General features: G+C 57.0%; 4 protein-coding genes across 15 annotated transcripts in view; 3 read left to right on the top strand and 1 right to left on the bottom strand.

Annotated features, from left to right (window-relative positions):
• Positions 1–5,620, top strand: part of IP6K1 (inositol hexakisphosphate kinase 1) — an 83,559-nt gene extending 77,939 nt beyond the window's left edge. For all 5 annotated transcript variants that reach the window (XM_082348032.1, XM_082348035.1, XM_082348031.1 and 2 more), the window contains 2 exons: positions 1,444–1,619; positions 2,176–5,620. In XM_082348032.1, coding sequence (XP_082204158.1) covers positions 1,444–1,619; positions 2,176–2,709 — 710 coding nt within the window. In that variant the 3' untranslated portion in view covers positions 2,710–5,620. The remainder of the gene's footprint in view (positions 1–1,443; positions 1,620–2,175) is intronic.
• Positions 5,621–5,737: 117 nt separating this feature from the next.
• GMPPB (GDP-mannose pyrophosphorylase B) lies at positions 5,738–8,437 on the top strand. The gene is made up of 9 exons (XM_082348039.1): positions 5,738–6,327; positions 6,453–6,533; positions 6,625–6,673; positions 6,812–6,954; positions 7,174–7,332; positions 7,419–7,497; positions 7,583–7,710; positions 7,794–7,976; positions 8,056–8,437. The coding sequence occupies exons 1-9, from the start codon at positions 6,199–6,201 to the stop codon at positions 8,185–8,187; spliced, it is 1,083 nt and encodes a 360-aa protein (XP_082204165.1). The 5' UTR covers positions 5,738–6,198; the 3' UTR covers positions 8,188–8,437.
• RNF123 (ring finger protein 123) overlaps positions 8,407–19,210 on the bottom strand; it is a 29,448-nt gene continuing 18,644 nt past the window's right edge. For 7 of the 8 annotated variants that reach the window (XM_082347992.1, XM_082347991.1, XM_082347996.1 and 4 more), the window contains 12 exons: positions 16,985–17,162; positions 15,981–16,055; positions 15,738–15,825; positions 15,561–15,648; positions 15,388–15,472; positions 13,884–14,023; positions 13,588–13,776; positions 13,421–13,496; positions 13,095–13,179; positions 9,240–9,382; positions 8,781–9,087; positions 8,407–8,697 (listed from right to left, as the gene is read on the bottom strand). In XM_082347992.1, coding sequence (XP_082204118.1) covers positions 8,577–8,697; positions 8,781–9,087; positions 9,240–9,382; positions 13,095–13,179; positions 13,421–13,496; positions 13,588–13,776; positions 13,884–14,023; positions 15,388–15,472; positions 15,561–15,648; positions 15,738–15,825; positions 15,981–16,055; positions 16,985–17,162 — 1,575 coding nt within the window. In that variant the 3' untranslated portion in view covers positions 8,407–8,576. The remainder of the gene's footprint in view (positions 8,698–8,780; positions 9,088–9,239; positions 9,383–13,094; positions 13,180–13,420; positions 13,497–13,587; positions 13,777–13,883; positions 14,024–15,387; positions 15,473–15,560; positions 15,649–15,737; positions 15,826–15,980; positions 16,056–16,984; positions 17,163–19,210) is intronic. The other variant, XM_082347998.1, reaches the window with a different exon arrangement.
• Positions 9,389–12,727, top strand: AMIGO3 (adhesion molecule with Ig like domain 3). The gene has a single exon (XM_082348025.1). The coding sequence runs from the start codon at positions 10,222–10,224 to the stop codon at positions 11,746–11,748; it is 1,527 nt and encodes a 508-aa protein (XP_082204151.1). The 5' UTR covers positions 9,389–10,221; the 3' UTR covers positions 11,749–12,727.

Below are 19,210 nucleotides of genomic sequence, written 5' to 3' on the forward strand. Positions count from 1 at the left end.
AAGCAGTAGACAATAAATAAATAATACTGAGAAACTGAGGGGAAGCATGCTGAGCACTTCATATGTACTTACTCAGTTTTCCTAAGTCTTTTGAGGGAGGAACTGTTATGATTTCCGTTTACAGACGAGTAACTGGAAGCACAGGGTGGTTAAGTGTTGTGCTCAGAGCCAGTGAGTGGCCGAAGCAGGATCCAGTGCTCTCAGGCATTGTGAGATATTTCTGCAACCTTACTTTAAGTTTTACTGTCACTTGTTTATAGGTTATAGCAGGTGATGAGACTAGTTAAAAGCCATATTTAATGATTTTTTTATGTTACTCTTTAAAGAATTAGGGGATATTAAAATATTCATCATCAGAGTGATGCTGAGGGTCTTACCCTCCAAGACCATGTGATTGCTACATAGTCCCAAATATGGAATTGAGGGCTAGGCTGTGAGCCCTGATGACTTTTGGCAGACATGTGACAGGCCTGTACCTTTAAGATTGTTGCAGACAGGAGATGTAGATGAGGACATGGATATAAATGCCAGGAGGCCAGGACCACAGAGCCATTTTAAGCAGAAGGTCCTAGAAGTACTAAGGGATAAGTTTAAATATATGGTCCACTGGTTTGAAGTTTAGTCAGAAAATGGCAAGATAGAAATTTAAATCCAGATTTTTCTAAAGATTTCTGTTTGGGAATGTTAAATCTGATTTATCATTTTTGTAGTAGTGCTACAAAGGAAGTTCCTTACTTCTTAGGCCTGAATGAGACACTGGATTGAGCAGGGCCTTGGATTACTGATGGTGCCAGGGATGTATGTGAAACTGCCAAATCTTCTTTGGTTTATTTATGTATGCCTGCAAGACAGATCTAAAGAATAAAATAAAAATGATATCAACAAATGTGGTATATACATACAATGAAAAATTAGCCATAAAAAGGAATGAAATTTTATCACATGCTACAATATGGATGAACCTTGAAAACAATTTGCTAAGCAAAAGAGCCAGATACAAAAGGACAAATATTACATGATGCCACTTATATGAAGGTAAATTCATAGAGACAGAAAATAGAATAGTGGTTATGGGGGCAGGGGAGGGGGGAATGGGAGTTACTGTTTAATGGGTACAGTTTCTAATTTCTATTTGGGTACATGAAAAAGTTTTGGAGATTGGATGGTGGTGATGGTTGCACAATAATATGAATGTACTTAACACCACTGAACTGTATACTTAAAAATGGTTAAAATGATAAATGTTACATGTATTTTACCACAACAAAAAATTTTTTTAAAGAAATAATAAGCCAGTGGTTTGAAATCCACATTTGAGAGTTTGTGAGGTGAATACAGATTACATTAGAGGGGAATGCCTCCTTTTATAGAAAAACTGGATTGTGCTTTTCTGGCTGGGGCTGATGGTGAGTTTGGTGGTTATTCCCCTTGACTGTGGCCCAGAGTTCCTCCTGCTTGAGAACGTGGTGCACCACTTCAAGTACCCCTGTGTGCTGGACCTGAAGATGGGCACCCGGCAGCATGGTGATGATGCATCAGCTGAGAAGGCAGCCCGGCAGATGCGGAAGTGCGAGCAAAGTACGTCGGCTACGCTGGGCGTCAGAGTCTGTGGCATGCAGGTGAGTCATCCTTGGTGAGAGCCTAGGTGCTCCTGCTTGCCTGTTTTGGGTTGCGTGTGTACCTGCCTGCTATCCGAGCCAGGTGTCCTCCTGGCCCACAGTGGTCCAGAATCTCCTCCAAGAGGGTGAGTCCCCTACAGGGTGCGGAGTGCGTTTTTGTAGATATGTTCCCTGAGCCCTCTTATCCTTACCTGGGGACCTTGGTCTGGGCTCCAGTGCAGAACCACTGTGAGAGCCTGTTGCCTTGATATTGGGGCAAGTAAGACTCTTGTCTGTCAGCAAGATAATTCCTAGTTTGAGTCCAGCTGGTCTCCTGGGGCAACTTGGAGGAGGGCTCCAGAGGTAGTGGCAGAAAACCTGTAGGCCTGGTCTCTGCACATTGCTGGCTTTACCACCGGAAAACTTAGGGTGAACTTGGCCTGCCTCCTCCAGTTGTGTAGGGTTGAGCAGAAAATCTCAGGTTGGTCAGAAGTACTTTCCAGATAGTGCCTGCCCAGGGCACCGTGAGGTCATCAGACCTCCCTGGTACTCACCTGTCTGTCTCCTGGGGTTTCAGGTGTACCAGCTGGACACGGGGCATTACCTCTGCAGGAACAAGTACTATGGCCGTGGGCTCTCCATCGAAGGCTTCCGCAATGCCCTCTATCAGTACCTGCACAATGGCCTGGACCTGCGGCGTGACCTTTTTGAGCCCATCCTGAGCAAACTGCGGGGCCTGAAAGCTGTACTGGAGCGGCAGGCCTCCTACCGCTTCTACTCCAGTTCCCTGCTTGTCATCTATGATGGCAAGGAGTGCCGGTCTGAGTCCTACCTGGACCGCCGGTCTGAAATGCGTATCAAGCACCTGGACACGGGGCTCCCTGAGGTGGCACCATCCTGTGGCCCTAGCACCAGCCCCAGCAGCACCAGCCCCGAGGTGGGCCTCTCCTCTCCACCCAAGGTGGATGTCCGCATGATCGACTTTGCACACAGCACATTCAAGGGCTTCCGAGATGACCCCACTGTGCATGATGGGCCTGACCGAGGCTATGTGTTTGGCCTGGAGAACCTCATCAGCATCATGGAACAGATGCGGGACGAGAACCAGTAGGCCCAGCTCTGGGCTTCCAGAACCCCTTCCTCTCCACCCTCAGGCAGGGACCATTGCTCTGAACTCGCCATGAGGACACACAGACTTGCTTTTAAAAGGGTTATATTTCTCTTTGGTGTAAACTAAAAGAAATGTTTTTAGCTGTAGCCTGGAATCCATATATATAAAGTGAAGGAGGGCAGAACACATCCTCTCAGCCAGGCTTCCTAGCTCTGTGGTTCTGACTGCTGTGTCCAGGCTGACTTAGGAAGGAGGAGATGCCCCTGGTGGGCTTGGCAGCAGGGACAGGTTGCCCTTGGACATTGGTTTCTCTCGCTTAGGTCTTTGGGGTCTGTGGCTGCAGGGTCCTGCTAGTTGTGGGGTGAAGCCCTGGGTTGGCTCAGGGCCCCTCCGTGATCACTCATCCCTTGTTCCTCAGTAGTAGAGGGTTGGGTGCCCATCTCTTGGGGGACTTTGTAACTTGTGTTGTATCACCCAGGTCTGTAACAGATGTCCCTAGGGCACCACAGGGCCAACTGCACACAGCTGGACCCTTCTCGGTTCTGACCTTGGCATGAGGCTAGATTCATGAAGCTGTGCTGAAGCCAGCAATGGCAGAGGGCAGGCCCTGGGATCCCCAGGCACTATTTGGCACTTGAACCTGCTCCTCCTCCTGCCTGCACAGCCCAGCCAGTGTTTCTCACCAAGATCCCTTGCCTAAGGAGGCCATCCCCTCTTGCCCCACTGGAGGGGGCCCTGCTCTGTTTGCTGAGGAGAGTCAATGTTCCAGCAGGTCTCAGGGCCTCTGATGGCTCTGACCCAGCTAGTATTTGCAGTCCTTGTGCTGTGGGTAGGAGTCCTCTTCCTCTAGCTTGGGCAGCTGTGCTGCCTTGGATGGGCTGCTCCTTCCAGGGCTCAAAGGCTGTGGTCCGCTCAGGGTCTCACCTCTCCCCAGGCCAAGCTCAAGGCAGCAGCCCACTGTGAGGAGCTCCAGGCTTGTGAGGGAGAACTTTAAGCTTGTTTGCTTATAGGGACATTGGGCGCTGGGTGCAGGAGCCCAGATTCTGCTAATGAGAGTTTTGTCTTATCAGTACTGGGGTCCATCAGTCTGTCCATTTGTCCATCTGCCAGCTCCTGTGATCTTTCCCCTGGGATGTAGCCTTGTTCATTAGTAAATATGGATTTTCTTCATGCTTCCCTCAGCAAAATATTCTCTTTACCATTTCTGAGGTGAGCTTTTGCCCCTGTGCCCTTCCTCAGCAGGTGCTACCTTTTTTAAAAGAACTGGTAGCAAAATGAATTGGAGGAGGTGTTTCTCTGCTGGCCCAACACCCTCTCTGTGAGCCTGGAGTGTGGCCCCCTCAACACTCAACACTGACAGTGGCACAGTGAAGGCCCAGGGGGTGACCCATTCCTTGCTCATAACTTTTGCTGCCAGCCCTTAATGGCACAGAGACCTGCCATCTCTAACACTTGTGGCCAGGTGACACTGCACTCACCTAGCCATTGCTGAGGTTAGTGCCCTCACCTCTGAGTCTAGGGCCACTGTCATTGTCACTTTTGGCATGTCCCTATTTGGGCATTAATGATAAGCCTGCCAGCCTGTGTCTCTGAGAGGCCTTGATAACTGATGGACTAATTTCCTGGTCCTTAGAGATGCAGCCTCACACATCTTAAATGGGCTCCTTGATGGGATCCCATCTCTCTCGGCCCTCTGACCCTGGTGCCATTGGTGGGCAGGTTCCCATTCCTTGGGGCTAGGAGGGGCAGCTTGCCTGTTTCTGGTCAGTAATGACCATCTTCTGTACTATTCTGTGGCTTCCCCCATGGGGGCAGTGGCTCTTCATTAGTGTGGATAGTCATTTCCTGGCAAGGCAGGGGCTAGAGCAAAGGGTCTGGGGCCACTTGGGACCCACTTGATGGCACCTCTCCAGCCTGGGGATGTGCTGTGCTTCCTGAGTTTGTATATTATGGGAGATGCTGCCCCCATTCCGCTCTTCATCGCGAGAGAGGCTGTACTGACTTAAATTCAGTGTTTGCCTGGCACTAAAAGAGCAGGGCTGGGATTTGCTGCTTCTCCCCCAGGGCAGGGTCCCTTCTTTTCAGCACTTTTGAACACTTGGGAGACACAGCCCTGTTATCTGGTGGGTGGTGGGAACGTGTGTCTGCACACGCTCTTTGCCACCATTTCACCCTGTTCCATGCTAGAGAGCCCTGTCCCTGCCAGGCCCTGCCTTCCCAGCCCCAACTTGGGACCAAAGTGCAAGATGGGATCACGGGTTGGGGCGTTCAAGCGACCCCTCTCTGTAGTGCTTCCCTGGGCGAAGTCGACACCAGCCCCCTAGCGGGGTGGGATGGGCGGTGCTTAAAGAGGAAGGGGACCAGTTTTGCAACTTGGCAGGGACCCCACGCCTCCCTCACATCCGGGCCTGTACAGTGGGCGTGGGGATTCTCCTTAAGGGGCCAAAGGCCTGGGCTAGTTCGTAGCCTCTGCTCACTTGCTCACATCCCGCCACGTGCACCACTTCCCCCCCCCCCCAGATGCAGATTGCTTGAACTTTAAAACTGTTCAATTTGGTTTTGTTTGTGCCGATTTAAAATGTTTTAATGGGGAAAAGTTTGGGGAGAACCGTGGGAAGGGCCTAGTTCCTTTGCTTCTCGAGGAACTGCAAGGCCTCGCCTGGAGGACCGCTCTCTACTCCACTTTCCTGGAAGCTGCCTAAGCCTGTCCACGCCGCCCGAGCCCTGCGCCCGGATATGACACGTGGCTCTGGTCGCGTCTGGGCGCGGTTGCGTTTTCTCGGGACCTTGCGTGCAGGGGAGGGGGGTGCTCTGGCCTTGGGCCGAGCCCGCCCCTTTCTGTACACCTAGCGCTGCCCGCCCCGCTTGTGTCTGAGGTCGTGTATGTCAAAATAAAGCCGCTAGAAACCGAGGCGTGTCCGTGTCTTTGAGAAACCCCTCGGCCTCCGGGAGACTGGCGTAGTCCGGCCCGCCCGCGACCTCGGCCCCTCGCTGACCCGGTGAGGGGGAGAGGGGCCGGAAGCCGCTGGAGCGCGGTGCAAAGGAAGCCTCGCCCTTGGCGCCAGCTCCGCTTTTGGATCCGCCAATGGCCAGCTGACCCGCAGGTCCGGGTCCCGGTCCCCATGGCAGCCCGGCGCGCTCGGCTCTCATTGGCTGCGTCGGCCGGAGCGTCACGTCCCGGCGCTCCGACGCCGACGGTGTGCCACGTATACGGTAGCTGATTGGGCCGCCCGAGTTTACGTCACTTCCCGCCGGCCGCCGGCCCGAGTTGGGAGGCAGTCGGTCTCCGTCCGGCGTCGCGTTTCGGTTTGCTGCGGTCCCGGACGTAGCGTCAGCGCGGACTGGGTGGACAAGGCAGAGCCAGAGTTGGTCTGGCGGGTGAAGGGCGCGGGGCCGGGCACAGCGGCGGGAGTGTGCGGCAGAGGTGCGCCAGGCGGGCCGCGGACACCTCGGATCCCGGGACTCACTCTCCGGCCGCCCGCAGGCGCAATGAAGGCACTGATTTTGGTGGGCGGCTATGGGACGCGCTTGCGGCCGCTGACACTAAGCATCCCGAAGCCGCTGGTGGACTTCTGCAATAAGCCCATCTTGCTGCACCAAGTGGAGGCGCTGGCCGCGGTAAGGCCCGGGGCCGGGGTCTTGGTAGGACCTGATAGGATGAGGGACGGCCAGCGATTGGGGATCGGGGACACCTGTGCCTTCGGCTGAGTCCGCCTGGCGGCCGGCGCCGTTCTGTCCCACAGGCCGGCGTGGACCACGTGATTCTGGCTGTGAGCTATATGTCTCAGGTGCTGGAGAAGGAAATGAAGGCGCAGGAGCAAAGGGTGAGGCACGGACTTCTGGCTCTTTGCCCTGGTCCCCGCTCAACTTTTCACCCTGGTGAGGGGAACCTGACGGGGCGTTTCTTCCTTCCAGCTAGGAATCCGAATCTCTATGTCCCATGAAGAGGAGCCTTTAGGGACAGGTCAGTAGAGACAGGAAGGTCCCTTGGGGAGGGTTTAGGGCCCGCGAAGGGGCAAGACTCAGCCTGGATGGGGACTGCTGAGCCTGGATCCAGGGGCTCAGACCCCCAAGATGATGGTGACCTGTTCCTCTCCCCCAGCTGGGCCCCTGGCACTGGCCCGTGACTTGCTCTCTGAGACTGCAGACCCTTTTTTCGTCCTCAACAGTGACGTGATCTGCGATTTCCCCTTTCAAGCCATGGTGCAGTTCCACCGACACCATGGCCAGGAGGGCTCAATTCTGGTAAGCAAGCACGTCTTTCTGCTCTAATGTTCCTGTCCCCATGCGCAGCCTCCCCAGCCTCTCCCATTCTCCGGCCTTGAACTGCCCCTTAGTGTTGTGGATGCAGAGCTGTGCAGTTTGTGCCTTTAAGCATTTGTGGCAAAGCCCGTGAAATTTAGGACAACATGTATATCAAGGCTCAGGAGCACTGGACTAGGCCTGAAGTCCCCCTGCACTCAGGTGACCAAAGTGGAGGAACCCTCTAAGTACGGTGTGGTGGTGTGTGAGGCGGACACAGGCCGCATTCACCGGTTCGTGGAGAAGCCGCAGGTGTTTGTGTCCAACAAGATCAACGCAGGCATGTACATCCTGAGCCCTGCAGTGCTACGGCGCATCCAGGTGTGTAGAAGCCAGCTGCTGGGTGGGCTGGGGTAGGGCAGGCCACCACTGCCATGACCCTGCTCATGAGCTGCCCACTCCCACAGCTGCAGCCCACATCCATTGAGAAGGAGATCTTCCCTGTCATGGCCAAGGAGGGGCAGCTCTATGCCATGGAGTTGCAGGGTGAGGCAGGGAGGCCACAGGGTGGGGGTGGTCTGTGGCTGGGCTGAGCCCCCTGGGAGCCCCCTGATGCATTCTCTCCCTACAGGCTTCTGGATGGACATTGGGCAGCCCAAGGATTTCCTCACTGGCATGTGCCTCTTCCTGCAGTCGCTGCGACAGAGGCAGCCTGAGCAACTGTGCTCAGGTCCTGGCATTGTGGGCAACGTGCTGGTGGTGAGGCCCTTGCCCAGAGCATTGTCAACCCCCTCAATCTTGGGGGACAGATGGCCCACTTGTGTTTTCCCCACTGTCCTCAGGACCCAAGTGCCCGTATTGGCGAAAACTGCAGCATTGGCCCCAACGTGAGTCTGGGTCCTGGTGTGGTGGTGGAGGATGGTGTGTGCATTCGGCGGTGCACGGTGCTGCGAGACGCCCACATTCGCTCCCACTCCTGGCTTGAGTCCTGCATTGTAGGCTGGCGCTGCCGCGTGGGCCAGTGGGTAAGCCTCCGGGCTGGGCCAGATGGAGAGGGTGGGGGAATGCCTCTGCCTCGCTGACAGGCCTGCCCCTCCCCCCAAGGTGCGCATGGAGAACGTGACAGTGCTGGGTGAGGACGTCATAGTTAACGACGAGCTCTACCTCAACGGGGCCAGTGTGCTGCCCCACAAGTCTATTGGTGAGTCGGTGCCAGAGCCCCGCATCATCATGTGAGGATGCTGCGGGGCTGGCTGAGCCCCCATTTCCCCACTGGCAAGGGGATCACTGGCTCGACACATCAGGAGGCTCTGGACTCATTGCCATTTGACTGGGGAGGATTGGACAAGGCTGAAGCCGTCGGACACCCGCCTTCGCCTGTGGACATAATCTGGCAAGATCCTTGCTGGGCATACCCCACAAAGCCCACTCCCTCAAGATGGGCTGGGCCAGGACTGTATGGAATAATAATTTAATGCTCACTGTGGCCCTGACTGAAAGTCAAGCTCAGGCACAAATAGGGCATGGTGGGGGGCCGTGGGGGACAGGGCAAGGGGCTCATAAATAGGGCCCAGCCTGGGTTTGAGTTTAAGGGTAGAGGTTCCTGCTGTGTGGGCCAGGCAGGCCTAGGCAGCCGAGGAAGTGGCACTTGCACTGGCTGCCTTGTCCCAGTCCTCTACAGACACGATGGTGGCTTTGCAGAAGAAGCAATCCTTGTTGTTCATCAGGTGCTGGTTGATGCAGGCTCTATAACAGGGGAGGGCATAAAGGTGGCCTGTGTATCCCTGCTGTTCCCCACCCAGCCCCTTGTGCCCGTGCAGCCCACTTACTTGCAGGACTTGTGGCCACAGGGCTGGAACACAGCAGAAATGGGGTGAGCATAGCAGATGGGGCAGAGGTCTTCCTCACTGGTGGGCTGCAGGGAGCAGAGTGCAGGGTGGGCTGGGGTTGGGTGCCCAGACAAGTTGGGTGTACACAACGCGCACAGCTGTGGTGATGTGTACTGGGGTTGTGTGGACCCGTGTGCTGTGGCCCCACTCACCAGGGAGGCAGCTGCTGCCTGGGCAGACGCAGAGGTCAGGTGTGCCAACATCTGTTCCACCTGGGCCAGTTCCTCAACACTGATGTAATCTGTGTCTGGCGGGTGGAAGGAGGTGTCAGGCCCAATGTGGCCCTAGAACCCAGTGCCTCTTGAGTACTCCCTGCCTGGAAATTTGCTCTTCTTAAGACTACTGACCTGGCCCAGCCCCAAATCCCTCTCTTCCCTGACCCACCCCCGGCCTACTCACAGCTCTGTAGGGAGAAGCGCTTCTGGTCAGGGGCAGGCAGGGTAGTGCCATGGGTAGGGGGCTCTGGCTGCCCCAGCAGATAGCATATGGAGCGGAGCTGGAAGCAGGGATCAGCCAGGAGCACTGATGTGGCTCTCTCTGTCCTAGGTGGGAGAGGGTACAAGGGTAGTCAGAATGCTGGGCCTGTCTGAAATCAGTATCTATCGGAGGGGTGGGGCTGGAAAGTCCAGCCTACTTGCATTATTGCCTGGTTCATCCCACCCAATCTCCCTGCTTCTCTCCAGTCCTCCCAGTAAAGTCCTAGATCCCGGTAAGGACCCACATTGCCGGGTACCAGTTTAAGGGGGCACCACCAGAAGATAATGGAAGTCCACCTGCCCCTTCATTTACGTTAACCATTGAAAGGAAACAGCTGCCCAATCATATACGTTAACCCTTCAAAGAAAACACCTGCCCCCTCATAAACGTTAACCCTTCAAAGAAAACACAAAGAACACAAGAAGCTTAAAGGCGTGCTTCCCAGGGTTCCGGGAGACAGGGCCCTCTGGAAAGCCGCCGGCCAAGCTCAGGCTGGGGCATTGTGGCCCGACTCGCTCGCCCTCTGGCGGCCACGCGGGGGCCTATGATCGCCGGGGGACGCGGCTACCCCGCCCCTCCAATGGGAGCCAATGGGAGCCTGAGGCCCCGCCCCTGAGAAATCGCCTCCCGGAGAGTATTTAGAAGCTGAGTGCTCACAAAGGCACTCAGGAGAGAGCTGGGGAAGCCTGAGAAGGGAGTGCTGAGCGAGCGTGGCCCCAACTCACAACCCAAAACCTGGGACCGGGCAGCCGGTGCAGTCGGCCTTGCGGGACGGAGCCCGCATCCTGTCTCGCTGGCCACTGGCCATGTAGCGCCCCGCACTTCTGGCCGGATGTGAAGTGGGTGAGTCTCGGAGCTGCGCCCCACACCGAGCTGCCCTGTCCCACCCCTGGCAGCCGCCGCCATGGCCCGGCTGGTGCTGCAGGGCACACTGCTGTGCATGCTGCGCGTCGGATTAAGCAGCCTGGACTCCGAGGGCCTCCTGTCCCCTGCGCCTCATAACTGTCCCTACAAATGTGTCTGTGCTGCCGACCTCCTGAGCTGCGCCGGCCTGGGGCTGCAGGATGTGCCGGTCACGTTACCAGCTGCAGCTGCAGACCTCGACCTGAGCCACAATGCGCTGCAGCGCCTGCGCCCCGGCTGGTTGGCGCCCCTCTCCCGGCTCCGCACCCTGCGTTTAAATCACAACGAGCTGGATGCGCTAGGTCGGGGAGTTTTCACCAATGCCAGTGGCCTGCGGCTGCTCGATTTATCATCTAACGCCCTGCGGGCCCTCGGCCGCCACGACCTCGACGGCCTGGGGGAGCTCAAGATGCTGCTTCTGTTCAATAACCGCCTGGCGCACTTGGACGAGCAGGCCTTCCACGGCCTGGGCGCGCTCAGTCGTCTCTACCTGGGCTGCAATGAACTTGCGTCCTTCTCTTTCAGTCACCTGCACGGCCTGGGCACGACCCACCTACGTACTCTGGATCTCTCCTCCAACCACCTAGGACGCATCCCTGTACCTGACCTGGCTTCGCTGCCAGCCTTTCTCAAGAACGGCCTTTACTTGCACAACAACCCATTACCCTGTGACTGCCGTCTCTACCACCTGCTGCGGCGCTGGCACCAGCGGGGGCTCAGCGCCGTGAGCGACTTCGCGGGCGAGTACACGTGCCTGGCCTTCAAGGTACCCACCTCCCGCGTGCGCTTCTTTGAGCACAGCCGTGTCTTTGAGAACTGCTCAGCCGCCCTGGCTCGGGGCCTAGAGCAGCCTGAAGAACAGCTGCATGTGCAGGTGGGGCAGTCCCTGAGGCTACACTGCAACACCAGCGCCCCAGCCGTACACATTGCCTGGGTCTCGCCGCAGCATGAGCTGCTCATGGCACCAGGATCTCGCAACGGCAGCATCGCAGTGCGGGCTGATGGCAGCCTGGCCATCAGCAACGTGCAGCCATGGCACGAGGGTGTCTTTGTGTGCCTGGCTACTGGACCCCACCTGCATCACAACCAGACACACGAGTACAACGTGAGTGTGCACTTTCCACGCCCTGAGCCTGACACTTTCAACACGGGCTTCACCACACTGCTGGGCTGCGCCGTGGGCCTGGTGCTCGTGCTGCTCTACCTGTTCGTGCCACCCTGCCCCGGCTGCCGCCGCTGCTACCATTGCACCTGCCGCTGCCGCCGCTGGCCCCGAACACCCAGCCCACTCCAGGAGCTGAGCGCACAGTCCTCAGTGCTCAGCACCATGCTGCCCAACGCACCAAGACGCAAGGCCAGTGTCCACAAGCATGTGGTCTTTCTGGAGCCTGGCAGGAGAAGCCTCAATGGTCGTGTGCAGCTAGCGGTAGCTGAGAACTTTGATCTCTACAATCCCATGGGCCTGCGGCTCAAGGCTGGCTCTGAGTCCGCTAGCTCCACAGGCTCTGAGGGTCTGGTGATGACCTAGGCTGCCCAGGGGCCCCACCGAGGCCACTGCCTGCCCGCTGCTTGCCCTGCTCCCTGCTGCTGCCCAGAGAACTGCCAGATGCTGGTGGGAAGCACTGGGCTTGGTCCTCCAGCCTCCTGTGTGGGCCTCGACATAAACCACAGCAATCCCACTCACTGGTAGAGGGGCTGAAGTCCCCAACTCTCTCCTGCTTCTCCCCAGCAGCACAGGACCAAAACATCCCAGGACGTAGCAGGGCCTACCTGTGCCCACGTGAGGATTGGAACCGAGGACCATCTGGAAGAGCGCTTGCATTAGAGCCCCAGGTTCACCCGCAGGGGCTGAGGCAGCCATCAAGGAGAGTGGTGGTGAAGAATTGAAGCATGACCACCTTCCGCTTCCCAAGGGGACGGGAGTGGCCCACGGGGGAAAAGGAGGAGGACTTCAAAGGAAGACTGAGTCCCCACCCCGAGGGTGGAAAGAGGAATTACAAGCCCTCCCTCTGGTGAAATGTGACTCCCCACGCACCAACATTCAAGCTGCTTGAAGCTTCACGAGTCCATGCAGTCTGGTGAGAAGGCAACCAGCAGGCAAGGCTCCTCAAGAGAACCCCAGGGGCATCGCAGGCCACTCTGAGGGCAGAGCCTCTCCCATGGGCTCGCAAGACAACGGTAAGGGGCACCAATGGCCTGTTCCCCCAGCTTTTCAGCAGTAAAAAGCCTGCTGAGCGTGGCTAAGATGGGAGGGCCGAGCCGGAACTTGCTGTCTCCCAAGGGTAGAATCCTCTTAAGGGCTGGCACTGGTATCGGCCTAATGGCTGAAGCAGTGACCTGGCTTCATATGCATCTCACCACTCCCACTGCAGGGAGGCAGGGAAGCGGGGACTGGGAACCCCTCCTGAGTGAGGGCTCAGCTGGGGGGCCCACAAGTGTCCTGGATCCAGCTATCATGGAATTTCTTAATAAAGATAGTACATGCTCGTCGCTGGAGCCTTCACAGACACAGGTGGCAGTGTGTGTGCTCAGCTCTTAACCCCAGCAGTGCGTCCCTGGATATCACACGATGGCACCCCGCCCTTAGCACAGTCTTAGTTCCCCTGCCCCTGCCTTAGGCACAGCCACAGCCAGCGGCTGTGCCCGTGGGCCGGGGCACCCTGCTCTGCTGAGCTCCTGGATTCTCCTGCTTTGAGCTGCTGCTGCTGCTGCTGCAGCCACCCAGTTACTCAGTTCACACCTCACTACCTTCCTTCCAGCTCCAGACCTGACGCTGAAGTCCATGTGAGAGATGAGCTTTGGAAGGCCCTGCCCAGCCCCCTCCCCATCAGACAAGCCCAGCCCCCACAGGGGACCCCAGCCCCTAACACTCACCCTGAGGCTGGGCCATGCACCAGGAGTCGTACCAGGATGCCTGTCACTGCCACCAGAATAGGGTAGTGGTCCACACTCTCCAGGCCTAAGGGAAAGGGAAGGAAGGGGATGAGCTACCCAAGTGCTCCCGCTGCAGGGTCTCCATCCCTGCCCAGCCGACATCATCGTCATTCACACTTCCCACCCTCCTCCCCACAGAAGGCTGAGCTAGGCTGGGGGTGCCAAGCCAGGCTGTCCCGGTGCAGAATGTAGAATCAGGCAGCACTGCTCCTGGCAGAGGAACCAAGGCCTGTGGTGTGTTGGCTACAGGGCTTCTAGGTCCTCACCAGGCAGCCGCAGGGTGACCACGCGGTCAAACAGGTTCCTCTCAGCTGTCACCCGGTTCAGCACCTGGTTCAGCAGCTGTGAGGGCAGGAGCCCGTTGGTGGATGGGTGGGCTCACACCACTGGGGTGTCCCCAGGGTCCCAACCACCCTTGCCCAGATGGACACACCTGTGCGAGACGCCGCAGCAGCATCTCGGAGGTAGGCTGGGCCCAGTCGAGGAATATCTCAGGCACCAGCGTGATGGTCATCTCCAAGACGCGCAGCAGGCTGACCGAGAGGTCAAAGCAGGTGGCACATACCTTGAGCTGCCGGCTGTCCACAAAGTTCCGCTCCAGGCGTTCAGCAGCCTGCTGGATCTAAGCCACCAACGTGTGCGTGGGCAGCAGTCAGTGGTCTGGCCACACCACAGATCGTGCCGCATCCTCTGCAACCCCCTGGCCCACAAGGTCCCTCCGTGACCCACCTCCTGGATCATGCCGATAAACTCAGAGAAGGCCCAGTTGAGCTGGTTGAGGACACTGTTGAGGAAGCTGGGTGCCACGTCAGGACCCTCCCGCAACAGGTCTGCCATGTGCTGCTGCAGCAGGGTGGAGGGGCAGGGCTCTGTGGGGACATGGGGAGGGGCATCATCGGGACTCCAGTCAGCGGCCCCTGCCTGTCTGCCTCTGTCCTCACTCACAGGCCATTGGTGTAAGGGCAGACAGACAGCTCCCTGGAACACTCAGGTCTTGAAGGCAGGCGGACAGGGTGCAGTGCTGCCTGGGGGTTAGGGCTAAATCTGTCCCCTCCCTCTGCTGGGCCAACCACAGGCTGCAGTTGTTCCCAATGCCTCCCCCACCCCCAGTTCTAGAACTGCCCCCAAGCCCCAGCCTGATCCCCAGAAAGTTCTCAGTCACATGCCCTTCAGGAAGGGCTAGACCTAGACAGGGCAACCTAGACCCCTCTTCACTCGTATCAAGGCCATTTCTCCCAAGAGCCTACTCTGAGCCCTGCCATCCTCCACTGTCCTCTGCTGCCCTTGGCCTGGCCTTGGCATACGGCTGAGGTGGTGGGTGCCAAGTCTGGGCTGACAGGCAGCAGTAACCAGAGCCCTCAGCCACACTGGGCTAGGCATACCTCCCCCCCCTGCAAATCAATAGTTCCTACAGCAGCAGGATGCATATCTGGCCCCACTGCTGCTCTCCACTTGCAGCTCAGGCAACTCAGGTCCTGGAGGCAGGACCAAGGCAACTGGCAAGGACTTGCTGTGTGACTCTGCACAAGGAACTTGGCCTCTGGGGACCCCTTTAGGCCCAAACACTCCCACAAGGGCAGAAACATACCATGTGGGCTAAAGAGAGCCACTGTGTGGGGTGAATACAGCATGTGACAGGCAGATTCTGCAAGCAAGACAGCCCAAGACCCTGGGCTGGGCCCAGTGAAGGTCCAGGCTCACAGGGCTTTGCTGGACCATAGGCCCAGGACAGAAAATGCAGACTTTGCTCCCAACCAAAGGCCACTTCCTCCAGGAAGCCCCATGGACACCCTTTGGGGCCCTGGCCAGCCCCTAGTCTGTGCCCCTGCCTTGACTCAGGTATCCAGGGTCTGGCACCAGCTAGTGAAAGTAAAGGGGCAGAAGGACATGGCGTTGGGACAAGGCTGGAAGTCAGGGAGCTGGTTCAGAGGGCAAGGGATAGGGTCCTCACTTTGCATAAGCTGCCAGCAGCCTGGGAAGATGCTGCCCCTTTTCACTGTGACACATGCAGACCGTTCAGGACCAAAGGGCACACATGGGACTGGAAAGCAAGACTCAAGAGGACCAGAGTGTCCTTAGACTGGGAGGAAGCAGGGAAATGGAAACCCCAGGGGATACACAGGGAATTGGGGCCCAACACGAGTCCAGGACTGAGGCTGGAAGAAGTGGGAAAGTCTGCGAGAACCCAAGAGCAGCGGGTGAGGGCCCCCGCCTGCCAAACCTGGATACTCACTCTGGAGGCTGGGCAAATTGGCATCCTCGGGTTTGGTTTTCAGCAGATGTGGCAGCCGTGTATAGCGGTACCCGAACCCACAGCCCTGGGGGTGGAGTTGGCGGGAGGTCAGTGGGGCAGGGCAACCCCTCCCTCCAGCCAGCCATAGCCACCTCCTCTCCAGCCAGGCTTACCCTCCAGAGCCGCACCAGGATCCAGTTGGTCTGGGCCCAGGGCCGCTGCTCATAGGGAGCCAGGAGACTCCTCACCATGGCGATACGCCTGTGAGAGCAACGGGTGGCGGGCACGGGGTGAGGCTAGTGCTGTGCAGGGCAGAGTGCGTGCCCCCCTGCCCCCGGGCCCCCACTCACTGCTCCTCAGGGATCCGCTCCACAGCCCGCAGGGAGTTTGGGTAGCACACGTAGCTGGCCAGGGCCTGCATCAGCGAGTCACGGATATCTGCTGGGACAGGCCATGCCTCAGCAGGTGCCTGGCATGAGCCCTGGTGCCCATGCCTCATACCCACCTGGCCGGCATTGTGCGCAGAAAATAGCCAGCCAGAGGTGCCATCCCGTCCGTCCCCATCTCCCCCAGCCCTCTGTCGGGCACCTCACCAGTGCCCACGATGCGTGTGTCAGCAAAGTGTTTGGCAAGGATGGCAGCCAGACGGGTCAGGGTCTCTTCATAGCCTGCAGGGTTGGGTAGTAGGACGAGATGATTGGGAGTGCGGACTCCAGAGGCAGGCACACCCCTTGGTGAGTGGGCTTGGTGAGTGGGCTCCAGAGCTAGCTCCAAGGGCTAGTCTGAGCCCAAGCCGACATCTGGGGACTTTAGGCAGGGCATTCACTAACAGTTGGTGAGAGGCGAAGGCACAGACTCACTGTGGGCGTTGGGCGGGTCCCAGCAGGAGGATAGGTCCTGACAAGAGTCCTGCCTGGGCTCAAACCCATCTCAGCACACACACTGGAGGGCTCAGCAGTCAAAGCCCCCTGGGCACCCACAGCTCCACCTCTGAGGACAAAGCCTGCACCGAGGCCTAGGGCAGGGCAAGGGGACAGGCCAGGAGCCTAAAAGCCCACAGCCTAGTCCAGACATAAACTGCCAAGCCCAGCCTGGAATCAGTGGTCTGCAAGAAGCCCAGACTCCTATGTGGCCACCAGCAGGGCCCCCGTGCTCCTTGCTGTGATCTGCAAAGACAAGCCACTCTACCCCTGCATGGGATGCCACACCCCATGGCCAGCGCCAGGGCAGCAAGGTAAGAGGCCAGCTGGCTCCTGGGCCACAGAAACACCAAGAAGGAAGTAAAAGCCGGGGCGGGGCGGGGCGGGGCGGGGCAGGGTGGGTGGGGTGGGGGTAATCCCCACACCCTGTACTCCATTTCATCTGTTTCCCTCTTAACACCAGGGAGGTGCTGTTGGTTCTATGGCTGCCGGTACTAGGACAGGGCTCTCCACCATGTGGGACTTTTGCAAATGCTTGTATGATGCTGGGCAGAGCCTCACCTCCTCCCCTATGTGGGATGTGTGCTGCTGGGCCACGAGGGCTGAGAACAGGGCTCCTAGGGCTCACTCCAGAGGCCCCCTTTTCTGTCCCCTCCCAGCCTGAATGGCCCTATCACCTGGGAGCTCCTCCATGCTGTGCACAGGGCCAAAGTAATTCTTGAGAGCACTGTAGCTGTTGATGGCCACACTCAGGTAGAATTCGGGCATGAAGGCAAAGAGAGGACCTGTGCGGTCTCCATGCTCGATGGTCCGCAGGCAGACACGCAGCAGCCAGTAGATGTCCTGCATCTTCTCCTGTGGGAGGCACACGGGGTGTTGCTGGGCTGTTCACGGGAGGGGTCACAGGGGGTGTGGCCCGGTCTGGAGATTAGGAAAGGCCTCCCAGGAACATGACATGAGAACTGGATTCCAGGAAGTGGGAGCAGTGGCTCAGGTAGGAGCAATCAAGCACTGTACTGGGCAGGCAAGATGAGCCACCAGCCTGGACAGGGCAGCACTACAACCCCGACCAGAATCCTGGGTTGCAAGTTTTTAAGGTACAGAAGGTGTTAAGCGAGAGGGTGCCATGTGACCAGAAGCCTGTGTTGGAACACTGCGCAGAGCAGAAGGGGCTGCAGGGACAAGTGGGGACAAGGCAGTGAGGAAGCTATAGCCTTGGCTAGGCCCAAGACAGCAAAGGGACTGGATGGCCAGGCATGCGGATGCACCAATTGGCTGTGAGGGCAAGGGAATGGTCGCAACAAGAACGGGGCCCACATTTCTGTGCGTGATGGAGCCTCCATGGCGGTTGGAAGTCCTGGGGGAGAAGCAGGCCTGGTGAAGGGCAGAGGGGATGTGGCTTAGGGCATGTGGAGCATGAGGTGCCCAGCGATGCCCCCAAAGAGGTGGTGTTAAGGAGGCAGGTAGAAAATGGGTCTGGAGCTCAGAGGAGAAGGTGGTGTGAAGGTCAAAGGTAGCATGACTGCTGGTGGAACAGAGGCCATGGAAAACAGACAAAACCTGCCAAGGGCCCAGTTCCCCACAGTATGGTTTCCAGATAGTCTATCCCACAAAAGGGGCCAGGAGGGGTCACCAACCAGAGTGAGGCCCTAGGCCCCAGTCCAGACCCATAGCACCACATCTCCTGGAGTGGAGCCGGAGCAGCTGCACTTTCCACCAGCTCTCTGATGTGCTCTCAAACCTGAGAGCCTGAGAAGACGTAAGCAAGAAGTCAGAGGGTGGGCCTGGGCCTGGGAGTACACACGGACAGGGAGGCCTACGGGAGCTGGCGTCACCGAAGGCCAGAGAAGACCAAGTCTGAGGAAAGGATGGCAATGGCACCGATGCGGCCAAGGGGGCCACTGTAATGGGAGAGGAGATGTGTCCACAAAGGGAGAGGGGGGAGCTCGATAGATACCTTGCAAGACTATTTCAGAAAAGTGGAGGAGCCTGATCTGGGCAAAGAGTGAAGGGAAGATGAGGAAGCCAAGACACAGAGAAGGAAGGAGTGAGCGGTAGTGTAAGCAAATGTACAGTGAGGGAAAGGCATCACGGGCTTTTTCCTTTACTAATGGGAGAAGCTGAATGAGCAGGAGGCAAGAGGGTAAGCATTGCAAATGTAGAAGAAAAAAAAAGCAGTTCAACATAATAAAGGCTGTATTATGAAAAGTCCATAGCTCACATCATACTCAATGGTGAAAGAACAGAGGCTTTCCCCTAAGATCAAGAACAAGACAAGGTGTCTGCTTTTGCCACTTCTATTCAACGTAGTATTGGGAGTTCTAGCCAGAATTAGGCCAGAAAAAGAAGTAAAAGCCATCTACGTTAGAAAGGTGGGAGTATGGGACTTCGCTGGTGGTCCAGTGGTTAAGACTCCACGCTCCCAATGCAGGGGGCCTGGGTTCGATCCCTGGCCAAGGAACTAGATCCCACATGCATGCCACAACTAAGAGTCTGCATGCTGCAACTAAAGATCCTGCATGCTGCAATGAAGATCTTGCATGCTGCAACTAAGACCCGGCGCAGCCAAATAAATAAATAAATAAATAAATAAATATTTTTTTAAAAAAGAAAGGAGTAAAATTATCTCTGTTTGCAGATGACATGATCTTATATGTAGAAAACCCTAAAGATTCCACAAAAAAACTATTAGAATTAATAAACAAGTTCAGGAAATTTGCAGGATACAAAATCGACACACAAAAATCAGTTGTGTTTCTATACACAAGCAAGGAACAATCCAAAAAGGAAATCGAGAAAATAATTCTATTTACATGAGAATCAAAATTAATTAAACAGGTGTAAATTTAACCAAGGAAGTGAAACACTTGAAACACTGGAAGCTACGAAATGTCGCTCAAAGA

Source organism: Balaenoptera borealis (assembly GCF_965194805.1).
Source record: "Balaenoptera borealis genome assembly, chromosome: 12".
NCBI lineage: Eukaryota > Metazoa > Chordata > Mammalia > Artiodactyla > Balaenopteridae > Balaenoptera > Balaenoptera borealis.